Source organism: Ruditapes philippinarum, unplaced genomic scaffold, assembly GCF_026571515.1.
Source record: "Ruditapes philippinarum isolate M1 unplaced genomic scaffold, ASM2657151v2 ctg2944_1_1_1_1, whole genome shotgun sequence".
Taxonomy (NCBI): Eukaryota; Metazoa; Mollusca; class Bivalvia; order Venerida; family Veneridae; genus Ruditapes; species Ruditapes philippinarum.
This window is the reverse complement of record NW_026854705.1, coordinates 22,510-47,808: the sequence shown is the minus strand read 5'-3', so window position 1 is coordinate 47,808 and position 25,299 is coordinate 22,510. Positions and strand designations below refer to the sequence as shown.

Here is a 25,299-nt window from a genome sequence, read left to right as displayed (position 1 = left end):
GACCTCAAAATCAATAGAGCTCATCTTATGGTCATGACTAACCTCCATGCCAAATATGAAGACTGTGTGTCAAAGGATTCTTAAATTATTGGGCGGACAATTCTTTTTTAGTCAACGTCCTTCTGACCTTTACCCTTGACCTAGTCACCACAAAATAAATAGGGGTCATGTACTCATCATGACCAATCTCAAAACCAAATATGAAGACTGTGGGCCAAAGGATTATTAAGTTATTGGGCGGACAAGGAAAAACCGACAGACGGCCGGACGGACAAGCTGATTTCAGTATACCCCCTTACATTCTTGTTGTGCGAGGGTATAAAATAGTCCTTTAAACCCCATTATCGGTATGATAATAAAGAATCTGGACACACACTCCATGAGTAAACGGTGTCCGAGGAAATGATTCTTACATGACTTTATCAAGTAAATTGGTATATAAATAAAAATAAATCCAGTATATTTGCTGATTTGAATGACTAGTTCTGATATATGGATCTTGTGTTTGTATCTGTTACGCTGTTCTTCATCCTTTACTATCCAGGCTTTTCTGCCCTGTTGATTTGTTCTACATTTCATTACGTCTCCATTGTCTTACAACATATCTTTTAATCATTATTACTTATTCATGTTGTATTTCATCTACTATATAATAATAATACAATACTCTTACAGAACTTAAATTATCTATGTACTAAACTGGGCATTGCTCTGTTATATAAAAGTCACACATGTCACTAAAATTATCGTATGGTTCCAAAACCACATACCTGCAATGTACTAGTGTCGGTCCATTTCCACCAAATTTCAGCTCTACATCTTTCACAAACTGTACAAAAGCTTTCGGTTGTTCCGGGGCGACCTGATTGTCGTTCCAATGTTTAAATTGTACATTAGTGACCTTTTCTGATCTAGACTATAAATAAATTAAATTTCATTTAAAAAAAAGAAGCTGAAAATCGAAGCTGAATGACGTGCAGCATCTATGACGCCCTGTGGCAACACTAAATACACCAGTGTGAACGTTTGTAATTTGAATGCATGAATTAATACGTAGGTTTTTCCATGAATGGAATGCATTGGTATTTCAAAACATGCTAACCTAACTGTTCGCGTTGTGACTAATAGAACTAGAACAAACAAATCCTAGGAATTCCATCTATACATTGAGTTCATTAAATAAGGAATTAAATACTTGAAAACTTAATACTCTTACAAATAGTTTTCTTATGTGAATTCATTAGGTACACAATTAAATGATTTTCGGGCCAAAATATGAATCAGTCAAAGAGATCGATTTTGATAAAAGTAATAATAATAATAATAATAATAATAATAATAATAATAATAATAATAATAATATATACCGTTCCTTGATAAGAAATGATAAGTTTCTTTAATTTGTACTGATCCGTCTCACTTCCATTTTCAGTTTGGATTTTAAAAGCTCCTATCTTCTGTGTCTGTTTATCCGCAGGATAAAAAGCTCCAACAGTCTGCAAAATTATGAATTTAGATCTTTATTTTCTGTTAAAATCTAAAACCTTTGTTGGACATACAAAATAATAATGTTACATTATATTCTTTATTATGTCTGCTGGAATACACTCTAAAGTGATCTCGAGGTAAATTCGTCTTCTATTGCTTTGTCAGACATAAACAAATATCCTAATAGGTATTGAAACAAGCAATATATATGTATTTTTGACCGCCGGGCATCTTTCGTCTATTAAGAGTAAATAACATTAAATATCAAAAACCTATTAACTAGCAAATTACTAAATTTTGTGTGTCAAAATTTTATCAAATAAAATCATCCGGCCGTCCGTCGGTTTTTCCTTGTCCGCCCAATAACTTGATAATCCTTTGGCGCAGTCTTTATATTTGGTTTTGAGATTGGTCATGATTAGTAGATGACCCCTTATGATTTTGTGGTGACTAGGTCAAAGGTAAAAAAGGTCAGAAGAGGTTTGACTAAAAAAAGATTGTCCGCCCAATAAAATCACGTAATGCATAAGCACATTGCTTATCATATTTGGTAATTACTAAATATAAATGTTAAACACAACGATTGCATTTCTTATCAATTTTCTTAAGAAAGAGTATGATGGAACTAGTGACACATCTTAAAGGGACTCCACTGCGGCTTTTGATATGACGGGGCTGGAAATAATTTTTTCGAGGTAACAGTTCTATTTGATATATGTCTAAACAAATAATTTGTGTGCAAAATTTCAGATCATTTGCTCACTTCGTTCTTCTAGAATATTTAAAATAACCCAAAATTGAAAATTTAACTCAAATCGGGCTAAGAATAGCACAAAAAATACGATGTTTCTGAAAATATTTTTAATCATCTTGTGTTATCTTTCTGTTTCAGTCTATTTTATCTATGTAAGGAAATCACAATTTTAGTTTAAAGGTTTTTGGACCTCAGTGGAGTTCCTTTAACGTCCTGTTTGGTTGAAGACAACGGTATCTATGTTGTTGCCAAATAAAAGGAAACTATACATTAACAGTATAATTACCTGTGATATTACCATCAAGATTACATATAATGTACATCTATAAACGCCAATATAAGTAAAGTTTTTGTCAATTTTAACATTTGTTCTCGATTTTGTGACTTAAACATTCAAGCCAATGTCTTATTTTCTACATGCTGCACATTGCCTTGAACACTTTAAGTCAAGTGAATTTAAAGAGTGGATCAGGTGAATACAGACGCACCTATCGAACGACTGACCGACCGTCGAACTAAACGACGCGACGAGGCGATTCCAGTATATAATAATAGATCCTTCCAGATTATATGGCGGAGTATGATTAAATAGAAATGAAGGAATAAGTGGAACATTTTATGAAAAGTAAACATTTTACTTTATCGTGTAACCGGTTACTTTCCATACTGATGACTAATGATACATTCTCTTGAACAATTAATGTAAGAAAGTCCTCAACAGTATCCGGTAATGGTGTTTGTGCTATCAGGAAACGATTCACACTTCTGTAACTCTGAAAAAGTAAATTCTTGTCATTTTCTTATTTCTCATACTTAAGAAAGACTCTTGTTCCACAGGAAAGATTTGAATTCCTAATTCTTAATAAAGGTAGAGAATTTTTATTTGTTTAAAGTTGCAACTTCAATACCCCAATAGCCCTCATTATTATTCAATTTGTAAACTTGCTCTGCTATATTTAATGAATAAGGAAGCTAAACTTTCTTCTAGTATATATTATCATATAAATTTGGGCACAACATAAATGATATGTAATCGTTCAACTGATTATTTTGAAATGATAATAAAGTACTTTTGATTATACTGTTTGCATTTGTTTAGTTAAACCAAGATTATGTGTTATATATGAGAACATTATTGTTCAAACTGTTTTGACTTTCTTCTAAGCTATGTTATATGATGTTCATATTATCTTACATCAACATAAACAGCATTGATATAGTCTAGAGAATCTGTTGTTTTTCCCATAAACAATCTCGGTCTGTTGATATCTCCTGAAAATATATAATGGGTGAAATACATTTTACCAAAAATATCGCTAAAGGCGATGTATGCTTCCCGAACCTACACATTTGTCAATGAATTTCAATTTCAGAAAGTTATAAAATGAATTTTAGAACCAGTAACTTTGAAGCAAGCAACCACTTCATCAACCCAAAATTATAGAATAAATCAAGCTGTTTACCTACCAAATATGAAGACATCAGCCAAGCTGATGAGGCAAAGTTTAACAGTCCATTCAAAGCAACATTGATATTTAACTTGAGCCAAATAACAACTTTCTATACCAAAAAGTAATAAGAACACCAGGTTACTTTGCATGATCTTACCATACCATAACAGAAACCTTTTAACCAACAATAAATAATGCGTCACCGTCTTCGTTTTTGATTTTTTGTTAAAAGTTTTAGTCATTTCAAGGGCATATTATTCATACATCGTCTTACAAACGTTATTATGACCCCTGCAATCATAATGGCAAGGGAACATATAGTGTTAACCCTGTCCGTTCGTGCGTGCATTCGTGTGTTCGGCTCATAACCTTATCCACCCAATTACTCCTGCATCAAGGAATTTTATATACATGTAACTTTACACACATATAGCATGAAGAAACGGTGTGTCAGACGCAAGATCTAGACGCCTAAATTGCTACAGGGTCAATGTCATATAAGGAGGTCAAAGGTCAGCATTTAGAAATCTTCCGGTCCATAAATCTGTCATACATCAAAGGGTTAAGAATTACTCGGTGCGAATTTGTAGCGTGCTGAGACAGTAATGCGTTAAATCCCAAGATCAGGGTCACATTATTGGTAAAAGTTCAGCAGATCGAAAATCTTGTCCGACCCATAACCCTATATTGCATCAAGGGATTTTGCAACAAATTAGTATCAATTGTGTCATGCATGAGACCAATACTCCTAGCTTAGAGGTCAAAAGTCAGCGATTCGAAAATCTTGTCTTGCTCATACCTCGGTCATGCATCAAGGGATTTTGAAGTAACATAGCACTATTTTGTAGCATGATAAGATTGTGTGTCTTATGCAAATGTAAGACCCCTTAAAACAAGGTCAATGTCATGTTTAGATGTCAAAGTTTAGCAGTTAGGAAATCTTGTCCGGTTCATAACTAATGCATCAAGGGAATTTAAAATAAGTTGGCACAAATGTGTGGCATGATAAGACATTGTGTCATGCGCAAGACTTGCCCTTGCTTCAAGGTCAAGGTCACACTAGAGTTCAAAGTTCAATAGAGCGAAACTCTTGTTTGGTCAATTACTCTGTTATGCACCAAGGGGTTTTGAAACAATTTGGCACAAAAGGTAGCATGTAGAGACGACATGTCATGCATAAGACCAAGACCCCTGGCACCAAGGTCAAACGTCAGCAGTATAAATATCTTGTCTGTCCTATAACTCTCCGATTATGTGTTAAACGGACAAGACAACGACTATCTGATATTCCTTCGGACAACATGACGTACATATGATGTATCAATGTGCATTACTTCAAACGCGTATGTGAAGTATTTATTATTATTATTATTGCTATTATTATTATTATTATTTATTTAAATCTATTTTGTAATGTCATGACACAGCGACACTGCAAAGGCCATATGTCGACTTTCCAGCTTTATTCGTAGATGAGGACCTTAAATGATCCATCGTGCATTATTTCAAGTACGAACGGGCACTTGAATTGAACAACGCACCTTTCAAACGATTTATTCATACTGTATAGATAATATTCTATAATTAGAGTAATACACAAAATGGCGTTTTTAACAAATAGTGTACACATAAATAAACACTTGTCACATGACTCATTTATGTAGATGAATTCTGATTTTAACAAGGCAGTCTGAAGGACAGCTAAATCCCCTTCCGCAGTGAACATGAATGTTTACTTCTTGACTTTTTATCAGCCACGACCTTGATGTTATGCCATGCATATCATAAGCACATCGTCCCATGATGGTGATAATATGTGCCATGTTATTTAAAATCTTCCATTAATTAAAAAAAGTTATGGAGAACATATAACCTTGACCTTGGGGTAGCAATCTGGATGTTGAGCTCTTCTGATTGTGTCATGGTGGCGATCATTTGTGCCAAATAATTTTAAAACCTTTAAATTGTCAATAAGTTATAGAGCAGACATGAAAAATAGATGTTTTTTACAACGGACCTTTGAGTGTGACCCTGACCATAAGGGTTGTGACTTGGTTATTATGCTCTGCCAATGGTGTCATAATGGTGAACATTTCTGCCAAGTAATCTTAAAAAACATTGCAGCGGTTTAAATGTTAAGGACAGACACAAAATGTAGACTTTTTAACATTTGACCTGTAAGTGTGACCTTGACCTTGGGTGTAGCAATTCAATTATTGCGCTCTGCACATCGTCTTATAATGGTGATCACTCGTGCCAAGTTATTTAAAAAAAACTTTTCAGTGGTTTTAAAGTTATGGAGCGGACACGAATTGTACACCTTTTAACATATGACCTTAAAGTGTGACATTGACCTTGGGGATAGCAACCCAATTATTGCGCTCTTCACATTGTCTCATAATGGTGATCACTTGTGCCAAGCTATTTAAAACTAGAAATGTGTCCATAGGACACGGGTGCCCCTACCGCGCCACTGTTCTGTCAATCTTTTTACTAAGTCAAGGGAAATAACTCTACAAATACTAGATAGATCCACAAGCGAAACCCCAAGTGCAAATCTAAATATGCTGAGCAACCTGCCCATAAGGTTTAATGACTATGTCAAATCCTTTTTGAGTAACTTGCGACACAAGTTGAAAATTGCAAAAATTTTCTAAGTGAAGGGCAATAACTCTAAAAATACTAAATAGATCCACACAAAAATACCTGGTGCACAACTGCACATGCTGATCAATATTCCTGTAAAGTTACATGACTCTAGGTCAAATACTTTTTGAGTTTCATGCGACACATGTTGAAAATTGCAAAATTTTACTAAGTCAAGGGCAATAACTCTGAAAACACTTAAAATATCCAGACGAAAATACCCAGGTGCACAACTACACATGCTGATCAACATTCCTGAAAAGTTTTATGACTCTAGGTCAAATACTTTTTGAGTTAAGTGGGACACAAGTTGAAAATTGCAAAATTTTACTAAGTCAAGGGCAATAACTCTGAAAATACTAAAAATATCCAGACGAAAATACCCAAGTGCACAACTACACATGCTGATCAACATTCCTGTTAAGTTTCATGACTCTAGGTCAAATACTTTTTGAGTTTCATGCGACACAAGTTGAAAATTGCAAAATTTTACTAAGTCAAGGGCAATTACTCTGAAAATACTAAAAATATCCAGACGAAAATACCCAGGTGCACAACAACACATGCTGATCAACATTCCTGTAAAGTTTCATGACTCTAGGTCAAATACTTTTTGAGTTACATGCGACACAAGTTGAAAATTGCAAAATTTTACTAAGTCAAGGGCAATAACTCTGAAAACACTAAAAATATCCAGACGAAAATACCCAGGTGCACAACTTCACATGCTGACCAACATTCCTGTAAAGTTTCATGACTCTAGGTCAAATACTTTTTGAGTTACGTGCGACACAAAAGTGAACGGACGGGCGGACGGACGGACGGAAGGACGGACGGACGGACGGACAATGGTAAATCTAAATGCCCGCCACTAACATGGGGGCACAAAAAGAGGTTTAAAAGTTATGGAGGGGACTCGAAATGTAGACTTTTATACATTATTCCTTAAAGTGTGACCTTGACCTTTTGGGAGCAAGCCAATTATTGCACTCTGCACGTCGTCTTATAATGGTGATCAGTTGTGACAAGTTTTAAAAAAAAAATGTCAGCGGTTAAAACGTTATTGGGCGGTCACGACATGTAGATATTTTGATATGAAAAGAAGACTTTTGACCTTTAAGTGTGACCTTGACCTTGGGGGTGGCAACCCAATTATTGCGCTCTGCCCATTGTCTCATTAGTGTGATCACTTGTGCCAAGTTATTTCAAAAATAATTCAGCGATTTAAAAATTAAGGAGCGGACACGAAATGTAGACATTTTAAAATTGACCTTTCATTGACCTTTAGCGACCCAATTATTGCGCTCTGAAAATTGTCACATAATGGTTATCACTTGTGCCAAATTATTTATAAAATGTTTTAGCGGTTTAAAAGTTATGGACCGGGCACGAAATGTAGACTTTTTAACACTTGACCTTTAAGTGTGACCTTGACCTTAGGGTAAACAACCCAATTATTGCGCTATCAATATCGTCTTATAATTGTGATCACTTGTTCCAATTATTTCAAACATTTTTTCAGCGGTTTAAAAGTTTTGGCGCGGACACGAAAGTGTTACGAAAAGACGGACGGGATTGACAGACGGAGGCTATTCCCCGATTAATAAAACTAAAGAAGAGATGTTCAGTACACAGGCAGTCGGTGCGTGGCTTGTACATAACCACGCCCACTTATTTTTATAAATAAAATATGTTTTTACATAAAATATTTTTCACTCAAAATGTTTTAATGCATCTTGTTTTCAATAAAACAACAAAGGAAAGTTGTTTTTAAAAATGTCATCCAAATGTACGTAGAAAGGTTCGCCAGCGGACCTACCACTAGGCCTTATTTTACCTCCCAGATCTTTGTAAATTGTCAACAAATTTTCACCAAATAAAGTGCAATCTGCTCAGAAATGATTTCTCTGTCGAAAAATGTACAATATTAGACCAGTTGGTACGACAAAAGATGGAATTTTAAGACGAAAATGCACTTTTTGCCTAGGCCGGACATCGTTTGACCAGCCGTGGAAAGACGATTTTGAACATGATTCGATCTTTTACTTAATAACAAACTAATGTCAGTGCATGCAATCAGTTGAAACAGAAATGACAGCTCTAATACTATCATCTATCGGTCCAAATTTAATCCAAAATGTCTGTAGTTAGGCACTTTCAATAGATATTAGCACTAACTTCTTAAATTTCCCGACATTACATGTATACAAATCCTGGTTCGGATATTCAAAGTACGCATGCCCGCTTTCGCGCTGTTACCCAGCTTCGCTCAATCTTTACTATGCGAAACGGGGTTTCTGTTTCAACTGTTTGCATGCACTGACATTAGTTTGTTATTAAGAAAAAGATCGAATTATTTTCAAAATCGCCTTCTTGCGGCTTGGTCAAGCGATGTCCGACCTAGGCAAAAAGTGCATTTTCGCTTTAAGATTCTATCTTTTGTCGTTCCAACTGGTCTAATATTGAGAATATTCATAAGAGAAATCATCTCTGAGCAGATTGCACTTTAGTTGGTGAAAATTTGTAGACAATTAATAAAGCTCTGGGAGGTAAAATAATGCCTAGTGGTAGGTCCGCTGGCGAACCTTTCTACCTTTACTATATTTATAGTATATATGAATGAAATTTAAAAAAAAAAATCTTTCCTTTGTTATTTTATTGAACATAAGATATTTTAAAAACATTTTTAGTGAAAAAATATTTTATTTTAGCGAAAAAATATTTCATTTAATAAAAATAAGTGGGCGTGGTCATGTATTTTTTTTTTATATTTTTTTTTTTATATTTTATTATCCCCTAAAATTGGAGAGCGTAACATATTTACAAAGTATATATATGTACATACAACAGAAGAGAATTATATACAAATGCATAACATTGTAATATAAAAGATACAATAACATGAAATTCTTTTACAATTGTAAACGTATGACTTATGGGTGTAAATTGTTGTCTTAAACGAAAGCGAAAGTTAAGACTATGATTTATATCATTCGTTTTAAAAATGAACATTGCTATATTCATCCTCAGTGACAAAAATAAACAAAGTTACTAAGTTCCGTGCCAATAACTGAATCTTAATCGAAAAACGAAAATTTAAGAGAAAGTGAAGGTACCGTCTTTGTGTACATGCTTTCTAAATGACTATCAATAGACGGATGTCATAAGCATTATTCCTCAACAAATCAATGATCTTAATTATTGAAACAAGAAAAAACATAGAAAAAAAAAACGATGCAGGTAAATAAAAAATAACTATACAGTTTATGTCTGAGCAAAATACTACATATACTATAAAGCGATTAAATTGCCTGCTTCTTCTTTTTTTTAACGTCAAGATAAAAGTTTTGCAAGCGCGATAGCAATATGAAAGTTGACAAGTACATTATCAATAATTTTACATGCGATATGTAAAAACATTTCACATTGATATCTGTAGTTATGGCAAATAAATGTGCTGTATTGGGCAAAACCTAAATTTGATATAATAGCGTTCCAGAAGGCACGTCTTTCAGTCTCTTTCCTGTGACAAAAACACATAAGGTGTTCTGTAATGTCATTTGTAAGCAGATTGCAAATGCTACAACGACGCACATATGAAAAACACATCCCGTGTCTAACTGCCTTGGCAAGTATTTCGGCAACCCATTTTAGACCCGGATTTTGTCGAATAATAACCTACAGAGGGGAAATCTTGTAAGGGTGAAGTAGAAATGTTAATGCTGGCACTTGTGGCGTTAACGTTTCTAAGAATAACTCTTTTGTTGATTCGTTGATTACCTTCATCTGTAAAATCTTCTTCCATTTTAATTTAGATGGAAACACACCGGTATCAATAAAAGTATAAATGACGTACAACAGATCATACTTCTGCAGTAATCTATATATGTCTGGAATAAATCCACGTTTCTGTCTATCCACACTCACATATCTAATCAATCTATTAACAAATATCTGTTTAGCAAGATATTTAGATGGCAATCGGCATAATTGACCAAATAACTGTAATTTCCTGTAATTTATCATAGTAAGTATGTTTGGTATATTCAACATACATAATGCAAACTTTGTGGAAATAGATTTATGAAAATTTTGTATAAATTTAACACAGAAGTTGTGTGCTAATTCTAAATTGGATATGTCTTTATTTGAGTAACAGGTCCAGTTTTCACAACCATATAGCGCTTTAGGTACAACAACTGTCATGTATATTTTTCGGAGTGTAGCAGGACTTATAGAAACTGGATGCAATCCACTGTTACAAATGCTTAGTAACGTACCACGTAACTTAACGCATGCGTCTTTCATTGACTTCATCGTTGACAAATGCTGATCACATTCAACACCTAAATGCTTATATGTGAAGTTAATAGGTATGACGTCATTTCCAAGAGAAAACATCACCGAGTCATGCACTAGAATAGCTGGGTTAAACGTTATAACAGCGCTTTTTGAAGGGTTGTATAGGAAGCGCCATTTTCTCGAGTAAATGTTACAAATCTTCAGCATGTTATCTAGACCAGCGCTCGAGAATGATACCAGTACCATGTCATCGGCAACGGTGGGGCACGACATATTTAAATTGTAAATGCAAACGCCATTCGCGCTGTCTTCCAACTCGCGTATCAATCCATTTATGAAGACAAGATACATTGAAGGTGAACTGATTCCTCCCTATCGAGTACCTTGCAGTATTGGGAAATAGTTAGAAGCTGTGCCTTTGTACTGTACATAACTATATACATTTTTATACATATCATAAAACGACTTTAAAATGTTGGTATTAATATGTTCCCCGTTGTCAGAAATAAACCATTTGTCCAGACGCGGTCGAAAGCCTGTCTGCAGTCTAGAAAACACATGTACACCGATGAAGAGTTTTCACGTGCAAAATGTAAGCACTCCCTTAATGAAAAAGATGTCATTAAACAGCCGAGGTGCTCCTGAAACCCACCTTGTTGAGAACTAATGGAGGATAATATGTGTTTTTTACATTCCCTAAGCAAAATTATTTCATATACTTTAAGTATTGATGAAGTCAGACTAATTGCTCTATAACTGTTGGGGTCGTCGTGTTTCTTATTGCCACCTTTATGAAGAGTAATAATTTTACCGCGTTTTAACGAATCGGGTATTTCACCACCTCTTAATATCAATGTATAGAAATTTGCTAATACCGGTGATAATATGTCCGCGCCATATAACAAGTGTTCGTGGGCAATACCATCCGGTCCGCTTGCCTTTCCTCTCGATAAAGTCTGAATGGCTGACTTTACATCTTCCTCGAATATAGTCACATTATCACTGAGATTCATTTTATTAAAAGAATCACTCACATATTGTTCTACAAAATCATACCAAGGTTTATCAAACTGTTCTGAAGCCGTAGGTTTATACAGATCTTTGAACAGTTGCTACTGAAGACTTAATGTGTTAATTTAAGGATGCTCAATAAAGCTCGTTTCTGATGAAGCTTGAAGATTTTGTTAATAACTCTCGAGTTCAATGGCTGGAACTACAAGTAATGCCTCCCTCCCACACACAAAGATATCTGTTCCAATTATTAAAACTGGTCTCCATAGCGCATTAAATAAAAACATTTTCAGACATCTTCAAACACTACAAGTTGTGAAAGATATTTTTGCCATCTTAATTATTGGCAACAGTTTAATTTTGATGAGGAATTTTCTTGGCCAGTGTTGCTTTCACTTATAATTTACGTGGTTTCCTCTATTCTTTAAGCACAATCGTACCTTTTCTTTTTCATATCTTGACTATTCTTGATAATTATTGTTTATATGACACTGAAAATTTTTCAGTTGCTCTGACCATGTTTCGACCCCAATGCCTTTCAACATACTAGGCAAGCATCTTACTCCTTGACTATAGTTATCAGAAACACAGCAAATGATTCTGAATTAAGAATTTTTTCTTGGGTTGTTATCTTTACGTAAAACTTTGTCGGTGCATTATGCGAGATACATTATAATCTCACGAACTAAACTAAACGAATTGTCATTCATTCATACTATTGAAAAATAGGAATTTTATACAATAATGATTTGACAATGAAATTAAGATACCAAAAATTAATAAATTTCATTAAGATTCAATTTGAGAAATAAATTAATGTTCTTGAATACCTGGAATGTCTGAGCCATCTCTATTCTTGTGTAGCAATGCTTTATTTCTCTCAACAGCTTTAATCTCGTCATCCGATCTACACTCTAACGATGCTTGGAGTTTCTTTATTTGGAAAAGAACAAAATTACTGTTGCAAACTTAATTCTCTATGTATGTATAATACCTATATTATTGTTTACAACAAACTTTATTTAGACTCAAACATGCACGCAACTGGTTCAATTTTACTATATTTGGAGTCCTTTATTTTTTCTTCCTTTCGCTTTGCTTATAGTTCTCTGCTCTATTTTGTTTTTGTTTCTCAAATTTTAATTTTTGTAAAAGAAATAGTTTGTAATAAAGTCTATTGAATTTGCGACAAAGTAAACAATCATACCCCAAACATTTTTCCAAGGTAGTCCTCTTTATGTGTCTTCATATATTCAGTGAATTTAGAGGCCTGCACCGCTTTACTGTCAAATGTTAGAGTGTGAACGAGAGCGTGATGAAGAAATTGATATTGTCCCTGAAGAGTAAAATAAAGTGATTTAAGTAGTTAATGTATTGATTCATGCAAAAAATATTTTTTTTGGCGTTTGTCAGATTGTGGTGAAGAAGGTTGTATCAACACAGTCAGTTTTGATAGCATTTTAAGACACACATGTATAATTACAGAATCTGATAAACAAACTTGTATCGTCACGATAACGACACACCAGTACAAATAGTTACACAAAAAACAACAATATTTTCCTAACATTACATAATTATACTGTTTAGTTACATGGAACATTGGATCAAACAATTTTCATTTGAATGGTGCAAAGTTGCAAAACGTTGGTTTGTAAAATACGGGAACAAAACTTTGACGTTACATTTATAAATTATCTAAGACTTTGATTAAATGAGTCTTGTGCAACTTTGAACTAGGACGTTTTGAATGTTAACGTGTTAACAAATAATTTGGATATCTCTAAGAAATATCCAAGTGTTGTTCGTTCAATTTTATTAACATTAAATGCCATTAATTGTGCCTAGGGTACATAAATATACATAAATGTAACAATCAAGACAACAACACTTACAACAGTTTGCACCATGTTAACTCGCTGTTGTCTCATATTTCTAACAAAGGCATACACATCAACTCCTCCCTCTGCCTCTCCCTCCTCCGTTATACTGTCAACAGCTATATATGTACCAGTTCGTCCTATTCCGGCGCTACAATGAATTATCAAGTGAAAATATATTCTCAGTAGATACATGGGGTATATGTGTTATATGTATCCCTAACTTTAATTATTCCCTTCGTTGGTTATTTTAATGATCAACATTATTTTTTGTCCAATCACATTGTAGTATTTTTCAAATTTCTGCTAAGTCTAACTTTGGTTAATGTGTCTAAATAAAATTTACTTAATCTGTCGTCTAACCAGTCTAACAAATTTCAGTAATGCATTATATTAGGGAGGAGTTAGAGGTGTAAATTGCACTCTGAATTGGAAAATATAAAGGTTAGCAAAACAATGCCAACGTAAAAATAATTAGGCTTTCTAAATGTGAGGATTTATTACATAGATAATACATGTGGGGCACGCAGAGACAAATGATTACATAGTAACTTTTTATATCATTTTAACTCTAAGAAAAATGTCTGTTATAAATTGCTGACTGTTTAAACTTTATATTTTCTAGAAAAAGTAACCAAAAAACAATTTTCTTTCACTTGATAGGAATGAACTGCATTAACAATCCATGATATTAAGAATACAATGATTACATTTTTGGCTGGAAAACTCATTGTAAACTGACCCCCTCCACCTGTAAACTGTTTTACAAATAATTGATAATCTCTAATGTATTTTTCTCACATTTTTTATTTATTTTAAAAGGATGTACACATTTCATTAACTCCATTGTTTTTACCTACATGTAATTACTGTAGATAAAGGTATAAATTCTGTGACATTTCAGTAAAAATGTGCCTGATTATATGTTGAAAGGGCCATTTATTTAGCTTATCTAAATGTGAAATGTTAGAAACTTGACAAGGTGTAGACATCTTGTAGAGCGAAAGGGCGGAGCTATCAGTGATTTAGAGAAATGCCTTGTTTTTGTGAAAAAAATAATGTTGATCATTAAATAGGTTAATGTTTAATAATATGCATTAACAAAAATAATTGGTCGCCTGCCTGCGGCAGACTTGACCAATTATTTTTGTTAATGCATATTATTAAACATTAACCTATACTTAATGTGTGATGTCACTTATTAATACATTTTACTGTCCAAGTATTTTAAAACAATCTGGACAAGGGAAAATTGAACCAAAAGCAATGGAAATAATGATAAAAATTGAATATTCAGTTTGACTGAGTCTGTTCATGTATGATTAACGTACGGTGCAATATTAGCACGCCCAGTAGCACCGACTTTACGGTGACGTTGTCAAGTTATCGGATATGACAATAAATTACAATATGTAAATTACATAAAACAGTCAATGTTGTTTATATCATATCAATAGAGACAATATTTCAAAGTCAAAGTTACATTTTTCATTTATCGCCCTCTGTCCTACACGGCTAGATAGTTATATTTTACTAAATATAATACATGCTTAACAAATTAGTATCATTATGCTATTTGTGACCCGATTATAGGACTGTATGTCAAACTATGTAGAAATATATCAAACTATATCACGATACCTGCAGTGTACGACGATTGGTCCATTAAGGTTTGTAATACTTCTGATGACCCTCTGACGAAATTCAACCAAACTAGTGACGTCATCGGGAGTTCTTTTGTCTGGCCAAGCAGTAAAGTGAAAATGAAGTACGACTCTCTCCTCTTTGTTCTAAAATGAATAATTCTATCTATATAAACAGTACAATTCTTTATCATTTGGTTTTTTTCCAAAGAAAATTAACATATCACGAAAATCTTTAAATAACATACATATTGCAAGCTTTACAAAACAAATTATTACAAGTTTAGAAATACATATGAAGAGTTTAAGAAATGCACACAATACATATTCGTATTCATATACCATTTAAATTTTTAACGGATTAACTTGTTTTATTTGCCACATAATTAATCATGTACTTACTGTCTGCCTAACTGATGGATTTACTTTACTTAATCAACTGTACTTTACTTAACTACTTTACTTTACTTATGCACCTTTATGCTAGTTTGTATGGATGGTAAGTGCCTTATGCTACTTTAATTACTTCATGCTTTACCATGCTTAACACTTCACAAGTGATTAAAAATGTCATGAATCTGTATGCGTGTTGCTTTAACACATTCTTATAATGAAGGAAGTAAAATTGTATGACTGTACAAAACCACTTAACTTATAGATGAATAATTGAATAATTACAATTGGTTCAACCGAGTATAACATACATGTATATAGATATTAAAATGATCAACAGCGTGTTCAAAAAAATCTAAAACTTACTTGTTTAACAACAAATGACCTCTTTGTATAGTTTGAGAAAATATCTTCGCTTCGACACGTGACTTGTATATTAGCAAACGTCAGCCTGAAACCTCTCTCTGGCCAGTACTGATCACATTTCGATGCCTATATGTTAGAATAACATAATCTATTAGCTACTTCATGCAAGAAAACATACCATTGTGTAACAGTTACTAAAGTAATTATATAACGCTAATCTGCTTGATAAAAACTGAAACTGAACTAAGGTGATACTTAATGACATTTATATCTACTCTAGTATTTAATATCTACTTCAGGTGGGGCATTAAACAAAGGTAAATACCATGCCGAGTTTTCTTTCCATGGCACGATCATTATATCACAGTCTCAACAAAACAATCAATGTCATTAAATCAGTCATTTCATACAATGTGTATCTGAACTTATGTCTTACTTATGCAATATATTACATATAAACAATATCTTACATGCTCATACTTACTCCGGCTTCTATCAACTTTGTTAACATGACTATCTTTCCAACTTTCTCTTGCCATACCATTATCCAAAATGCTGACATATCGCCCATGCATTTTATTGTAGGCCCTACATTCACGAAATTCAATATGATTTTAAAAGTTACACGTATAAGTACTTTGTTCATACAGTAAATATATATATAATTAAGAGCTCAAAGAAAACTATTCTAGATACAAATGTATGTGCAGCTTATTCAATAATATTTCTTACCAGTCTTGAAGTAACGTTTTTTTTTATTTATTAAGGGTTTCGTTTTTCATAGTGCTTTAAGCAGATCAAAGTTAATTGTTTTTCTACAGCCTTTAGTAGTAAAGTAGTAATAAAATGTTGTTCTGTGTATATCAGAATCAATGATTCTATTATCATGTTAAGAAAAGAGGTTGAGTACCAGTCGAAGCAATGTAAGCCTTCCTCTTGTTATATCCCTGAAAAAAATATAGATGTTTTATTTTGTTCAGATGTTGTTGCGTTTCTTTTAAATACAAATGAAAACGAAATTAAAGTAGTCACATAAAACATATATTCTACAGAAAAGTCTACACTAAATAACCATGGCAATGTAGATGGTAGGCACACGTAGTTGTATTGTTTTCACTCTGCATGTTACTATGGATACAGTATTGTTTATGTTAGGTTTTTACATCAGACTCATCGTGATATGTTATTTTTCAATAATCCGCCCAAGATATTTGATTAGTAAAAATTGTCGTATTTATCATTTATTTACCAGACATTTTACTTATCTGAGTATATACATTATAATATTGTTATTATTTTCTTACATCTATATAACTTGCGTTTATATAGTTGGTGTCACCTTCCTTTAAAACAACTCTCGTGTCATCATCTAAAATCATTTAATTTAACATTGAATTAAGTCCAAGTTTTGGGTTCATTGAAATTTGATTTCAATTATAAGAAGAGAACATTTATTAGATTAAACAGCTTTTCTTTATCTGTACTATATTACATTTTTTTATTTCTACAACCATATGTAACAATAAAAATTGCAACTTACGTTACTTTAACTTGTTTCAGGAGTTGAAAATGTATCAAAACCATTGATTCATTTACTACTATTGCAGACAAATTATCGTCTGTTCGAAATCCATATCGAAATTAAATGTGTTTGGATCAAAGCAGTTCTACTCACATTACGAATTTCAATATTCTTGTCGAGATTTTATATCTCATATGATACTTACATGGGAAGAGGCCCTGGTATCTATTTTTAGACATATTTTCTTTTTTCTGCGAGTCATCGTACGGCTTAATCAAGGCATTTGGCAATTGCTGAAAATGTATTGACAATTGCATTGAACAATTATAATAATAGATATTATCTCTTTTTGTTAATTTGAGGAATATCAAATATACCGTGAATAGTATATAGCCTAGTCACAGTGATGCTTCACCTGGTCTAGACATTAACTGTTAAGTAAAAAAACGAAAAACAATCTAACTATAAATTTCAATATATTAAAGATACTGCAAAAATACACTACAAAATTAATTAATAGAAATCGACTAAGACATCTTAGAAGTATAAACACGTCTATTCGTGAGTCCGAAAAAACAAGATATGTTTGTAAAACATGTATGCCCCCTATCAGCAGCCAATTAGTCATGTGATAAGGTTATTATGACTTCTGACCCAGTGATCAAACAATCAATAAGGGTTATCAAGTATCTACTGGTCATGACCTTAACCTTTGACCCCTTGACGCCAAAATCAATAGGGGTCATCTGCTGGTCACGAGCAATCATCATACAAAGTTTGAAGTTCCTAGGCCTAAGCGTTTTTAGTTAATTGATCGGAAACCGTTTTAACATACAAGGTCAATGTGACCTAGACCTTTGACCCCTTGACCCCAAAATCAATAGGTCATCTGCTGGTCATGACCAATCACCATACCATGTTTGAAGTTCCTAGGCCAAAGGGTTCTTAAGTTATTGATTTCAAAGCATTTTTACCTACAAGGTCAAAGTGACCTTGCCCTTTGACCCCTTAACCCCAATATCAATAGGGGTCATCTACTGGTCATGACCAATAATCATACCAAGTTTGAAGTTCCTAGGCCTAAGGGTTCTTTAGTTATTGATCGGAAACCGTTTTTACCTAAGAGGTCAATGTGACCTTGACCTTTGACCCCTTGACCCCAAAATCAATAGGGGTCATCTACTGATCATGACCAATCACCATATCAAGTTTGAAGTCCCTAGGCCTAAGGGTTCTTTCGTTATTGATTGGAAATCGTTTTTACCTACAAAGTCAATTTGACCTTGACCTTTGACCCCTTGACTCCAAAATCAATAGGGGTCATCTGCTGGTCATGACCAATCACCATACCAAGTTTAAAGTTCCGAGGCCTAAGGGTTCTTTTGTTATTGATCAGAAACCGTTTTTACCCAAGAGGTCAATGTGACCTTGACCTTTGACCCCTTGACCCCAAAATCAATAGGGGTCATCTACTGATCATGACCAATCACCATACCAAGTTTGAAGTTCCTAGGCCTTAAAGTTATTTAATTATTGATCGGAAACCGTTATTGCTTACAAGGTCAATGTGACCTTGACCTTTGACCCCTTGACCCCAAAATCAATAGGGGTCATCTACTGATCATGACCAATCACCATACCAAGTTTTAAGTTCCTAGGCCTTAAGGTTCTTTAGTTATTGATCGGAAACCGTTTTTGCTTACAAGGTCAATGTGACCTTGACCTTTGACCCCTTGACCCCAAAATCAATAGGGATCATCTACTGATCATGACCAATCACCATATCAAGTTTGAAGTTCCTAGGCCTTAAGGTTCTTTAGTTATTGATCGGAAACCGTTTTTGCTTACAAGGTCAATGTGACCTTGACCTTTGACCCCTTGACCCCAAAATCAATAGGGGTCATCTACTGGTCATGACCAATCACCATACCAAGTTTGAAGTTCCTAGGCCTAAGGGTTCTTTAGTTATCACTCGGAAACCATTTGGTCTACGGACCGACGGACCGACGGACCGACAAGTGCAAAGCAATATACCCCCTTTTCTTCGAAATGGGGGCATAATTAATATAGTGCATACCGTCGTACTTGAGTCAACGTTTAACGTCAATGAGTTAACGTCAATGTACCTGGAATTCGTTAACAAAGTCCTGTGCGGTCTTCTTTGCAACAAATTCTGGAAATTTGTCTATGGTTATCTTCCTCTGTTTTACCGCTAAAACGTTGTCATAGGTGTCATCTGTACATGTAGCAGTTTCAATTCCAGATTGGTAGACCTTTTAGAAAAATCAGGTATTTAAAATGTTCTCTTTTTAATGATTCAAAAGTCTTATGTTATTCTATTTAACTGTTTCGATATATTTCATTGCTTCAAAAACGTAACAAGCAAACATAAAATGGCTGCGAAGGAATGGTAAAACACCACAGCTTTGGACTGCATACCTTGAGGAGGCCCAATTAAAATGCTTAATTGGCAAATGTCTGTTCACTTTATGAATGTTCTTAAACTTTCACAAGAACCGAGTTGCCGCCAACCAAAACTAAAAGAGTGTTTACAATTTGAAAAAAGAGACATCACACAAAATAGACTAACTCTGGAATAAAGAATATGTTTGGATTTTTCCGGCTAATCAGGGGATATCAACAAACATTTACTGGCATGCGAGCAGTTCCCGTACAGAAGCAGTACCCGTATTTTTCATTTAAACGCTTGAGTTTTACTTGCATTCTTCAAAAATTCATTTCAAATTAAGCAGATACATAAACAAGACAAAATGTAAGTGTCAGTTCGGTAGAACGTATAAAAAGTCTCATTTTAAATCACTTTCACCTGTGCGTCGTCAAAACGTGACCTTGTTTTCTCTGGGGGATTCCGTCCTTGCGCGCATGCGCAAAAATACTTACACGTGAGGCTTGTTAAAGGGTTTTCCACTAATACCACCTGTTTACAGATAAGTAGGCAATGTGATGAAAACTTGTTTAATTATCAGAATTTTTACCAATATTACTATATAAAATAATTTTATGGCTTTGATGCGTAAAATATCATGCATACAAGCATGCTATTGCATGTGAATGCGTTGGGGTAACGGTACCGGGTAATAGATACCCGCGTTAAGTCTACGCTCTATTTCCTGAATTACATCTATTTATCTCTTAGATAAAGGTCTGTTCAACAATTGTAAATGAAAAATAGGTCCGATATAATAAAATTATATAATTACAATGGGTTAGATTTAATGTACGGGAACTACTTCTCTTCATACAAAATAATGGATAATTTCGGTACCCCATTTGAGGCCTCATAAGTAAGGGTTACTCTATGTTTAGAACATGATGGAATTTCCATGATTTGTGTTACGAGCCGAATATTGATGTGTAACATTTAAATTTTGGTGAGTGATCGTAATAAAAAATAATGTTTAAGTAACTATGATTTTTGTACGGGAACTGCTCGCATGCCAGTACAGTTATAGCTTCGAAAATAAGCACAACAGGTTGACTTATCTATTGTGATCGGTAGTGGACCGTGAAGCTGTAACGGTAAAAATTTGTTGATAACTGGGGATCAACATGGACAAACCCACATTTAAAATCCTGAACGGTTTACATCAATAATTACCACGTGATCCGATTTATGGCAGACAGTCTCCATGGTGACAGATTCATGTTCTGTAAAACAGTCTTCTGTTGTCTCTAGTTTAACTTCCGTCAACTGCTTACTGTCATTGTAATTCTTGCTACACATGTTTCTCTTAGCAGACTCCTGGTTGGTAGAGTTAGAGATGTCCTCAACACATATCAGATCCAGGTTATCATTAGTTGGCGCGCCTACTGACGGTGTGTCTGCTGCAGGCGTTTCTTTTTGTTTGTTTGGCATTGCGTATACAATTTCTTTTTTTTGGAATATAAAAATAAAGATAAGTCAAGGAGTTCTTAAACGCTTAATGCAATATCCTGTTGCCAAACGGAACAAATATTAATTGACTAGTTATCAATGTTGATAATGTTGATAATACTTATTCTATACGCTCATTCATAAATAATCTGAAATATACCTTTTCAAATTCTTTTCAGGTTATAAGTATTTAAATTACATGTTATTATGTGTTACTTTTTCAGGGTTTATAAAACTGTAATAATTTTTTTATTTTTGTTTCAACTTAAACTGTTAAGTCAAGCAGCGGAATTTCAGTTCAGCTGGTGCAGAATGACCATAACTATCAAGTGTTATTCCAATCAATGAGGTGAACAATGGCAGAATCACCAATATTTCGTATGCTACTATAGGATTCCGTATGCCACTATAATATTCTGCCGGCTAAAAAAGATTCCGTATGCTAGTATAATATTACGTATGCTACCATGGATTCCGTAAGATACTATAATATTCCGTCTGCTACTACAATATTCCGTCTGCTTCTTTGATATTCCGTATGCTACTTTAATTTTTCGTATGCTACTATAATATACCGTATGCTAATAAAGGATTCCGTATGCGATTATAATATTCCGTATGCTACTATAATATTCAGTCTGCTACTATAATATTCCGTCTGCTACTATAATATTTCGTCTGCTACTATTATATTCCGTATGTTACTATAATATTCCGTCTGCTACTATAATATTCCGTATGCTTACATAATATTACGTATGCTACTATAATATTACTAATGCTATTATAACATTCCGTATGTTACTATTATATTATGTATGCAACTATAGGATTCCGTATGCTACGAAAATATTCCGTCTGCTCCTATAATATTCCATCTGTTACTATAATATTTCGTATGCTACTATAATATTCCGTTTGCTACTTTGATATTCCGTCTCCTACTATAATATTCCGTATGCTACTATAATATTCCGTCTGCTACTATAATATTCCGTATGCTACTATAATATTCCGTCTGCTACTATAATATTCCGTCTGCTACTATAATATTCTGTATGTTACTATAATATTCCGTATGTTACTATAATATTTCGTCTGCTACTATAATATATCGTCTGCTACTATAATATTCCGTATGCTACTATAATATTCCGTCTGCTACTATAAAATTCCGTCTGCTACTATAATATTACGTCTGCTACTATAATATTCCGTCTGCTACTATAATATTCTGTATGATACTATAATATTCCGTATGTTACTATAATATATCGTCTGCTACTATAATATATCGTCTGCTACTATAATATTCCGTATGCTACTATAATATTCCGTATGCTACTATAAAATTCCGTCTGCTACTATAATATTACGTCTGCTCCTATAATATTCCGTCTGCTACTATAATATTTCGTCTGCTACTACAATATCCCGTATGCTACTATAATATTCCGTATGTTACTATAATTTTTAGTCTATAACTAGAATATTCCGTCTCCTACTATAATATTCCGTATGCTACTATAATATTCCGTCTGCTACTATAATATTCCGTATGCTACTATAATATTTTGTCTGCTACTATAATATTTCGTCTGCTACTATAATATCTCGTCTGCTACTATAATATTCCATCTGTTACTATAATATTCCGTCTGCTACTATAATATCTCGTCTGCTACTATAATATTCCGTCTGCTACTATAATATTCCGTCTGCTACTATAATATTTCGTCTGCTACTATAATATTCCGTATGCTACTATAATATTCCGTCTGCTACTATAAAATTCCGTCTCCTACTATAATATTCTGTCAGCTACTTTAATATTCCGAATGCTATTATAGGATTCCATATACTACAATAATATCCGTCTGCCACTATAATGTTTCGCATGCTACTATAATATTCCGTATCCTACTATTATATTCCGTCTGCTACTATAACATTCCGTATACTATTATAATATTTCATATGCTACAAAAATATTCCGCCTGCTACTATAATATTACGTGTGTTACTATAATATTCCTTCTGCTACTATAGTATTCCGTATGCTACTATAATATTACGTATGTTACTATAATATTCCTTCTGCTACTGTAAAATTCCGTCTGCTACTATAATTAATGTTCGGTACTATAAGATTTCGTCTGCTACTATCATATTCCGTAAGCTACTATAGGATTCCGCATTCTACTTTAATATTCGTCTGCTACTATAATATTTCGCATGTTATTATTACATTACGTATGCTACTATAATATTCCGTCTGCTAATATAATATTCCGTCTGCTACTATATAAGATTCCGTCTGCTACTATCATATTCCGTATGCTTCTATAGGATTCCGTTTACTACTATAATATTCGTCTGCTAATATAATATTTCGCATGCTACTGTAATATTTCGTCTATAACTATAATATTCCTTCTGATTTTATAATATTACGTATGCTACTATAATATTACGTATTCTACTATAGGATTACTTCCTCTACTATAATATTTCGTCTGCTACTATAATATTTCGCATGCTACTATAAATTTCCGTATGCAGCTATAATATTCCGTATGCTAATATAATATTTCGTCTGCTACTATAATATTCCGTCAACTACTATAATATTCCGACTCCTACTATAATATTCCGTATGTTACTATAATATTTCGTCTGCTACTATAATATTTTGTCTGCTACTATAATATTCCGTCAGCTACTATAATATTTTGTCTGCTACTATTATATTACGTCAGCTACTATAATATTTTGTCTGCTACTATAATATTCCGTATGCTTATATAATATTACGTATGCTACTATAATATTACTAATGCTATTATAACAGGTCGTATGTTACTATTATATTATGTATGCAACTCTAGGATTCCGTATGCTACGAAAATATTCCGTCTGCTCCTATAATATTCCATCTGTTACTATAATATTTCGTATGCTACTATAATATTCCGTTTGCTACTTTGATATTCCGTGTCCTACTATAATTTTCCGTATGCTACTATGATATTCGGTCTGCTACTATAATATATCGTCTGCTACTATAATATTCCGTTTGCTACTATAATATTCCATATGTTACTATAATATTCCGTATGCTACTATAATATTCCGTTTGCTACTATGATATTCTTTATGCTACTATAATATTCCATCTGCAACTATAATATTCCGTATGCGACTATAATATTTTATATCTTTCTATGACATTCCATCTGCTACTATAATATTCCGTTTGCTACTATAATATTCCGTATGTACTATAATATTACGTATGCTACTATAATATTTTGGATCTTTCTATAATATTCCATCTGGTACTGAAATATTCAGTCTGCTACTATAATATCCCGTTTGCTACTATAATATTCTGTCTTCTACTATCATATTCTGTATGTTACTATAATATTAAGTATGCTACTATAATATTTCTTATGCTACTAAAATATTCCGTCTGCTACTATAACATTCCGTATACTAATTTAATATTCCGTATGCTACTATAATGTATTGTGCACTATAATATTCCGTATGCTCCTAAAATATTTCGTCTGCTACTATAACATTCCGTATGCTAATATAATATTTCGTATGCTAGTATAATATTCCTTCTGTTACTATAATATTCCTTATGCTAATATAATATTCCGTATGATTCTATAATGTACTGTGTGCTACTATAATATTCCGTATTCTACTATAATGTACTGTATGCTACTGTAATATTCCGTCTGCTTCTATAATATTCCTTACGCTAATATAATATTCCGTATGCTACTATAATGTACTGTATGCTACTATAATATTCCGTATGCCACTAAAATGTACTGAATGCTACTATAATATTCCGTCTGCTACTATAATATTTCGTATGCTACTATAATATTCCTTAAGCTACAATAATATTTCTTATGCTACTATAATATT

The 25,299-nt window shown here is 33.4% G+C and overlaps 1 protein-coding gene across 1 annotated transcript in view; it reads right to left on the bottom strand.

Annotated features, from left to right (window-relative positions):
- LOC132740811 (uncharacterized) overlaps positions 1–25,299 on the bottom strand; it is a 52,402-nt gene that overhangs the window by 20,221 nt on the left and 6,882 nt on the right. Inside the window, exons 4-18 of the mRNA XM_060728813.1 lie at positions 21,076–21,347; positions 19,583–19,729; positions 17,662–17,749; positions 17,239–17,303; positions 16,845–16,881; positions 16,419–16,522; positions 15,935–16,060; positions 15,174–15,322; positions 13,548–13,683; positions 12,860–12,988; positions 12,483–12,585; positions 3,438–3,514; positions 2,881–3,015; positions 1,368–1,496; positions 771–916 (exon numbers count right to left, since the gene is read on the bottom strand). Of these exons, the coding sequence (XP_060584796.1) occupies positions 771–916; positions 1,368–1,496; positions 2,881–3,015; positions 3,438–3,514; positions 12,483–12,585; positions 12,860–12,988; positions 13,548–13,683; positions 15,174–15,322; positions 15,935–16,060; positions 16,419–16,522; positions 16,845–16,881; positions 17,239–17,303; positions 17,662–17,749; positions 19,583–19,729; positions 21,076–21,347 (1,843 nt within the window). The remainder of the gene's footprint in view (positions 1–770; positions 917–1,367; positions 1,497–2,880; positions 3,016–3,437; positions 3,515–12,482; positions 12,586–12,859; positions 12,989–13,547; positions 13,684–15,173; positions 15,323–15,934; positions 16,061–16,418; positions 16,523–16,844; positions 16,882–17,238; positions 17,304–17,661; positions 17,750–19,582; positions 19,730–21,075; positions 21,348–25,299) is intronic.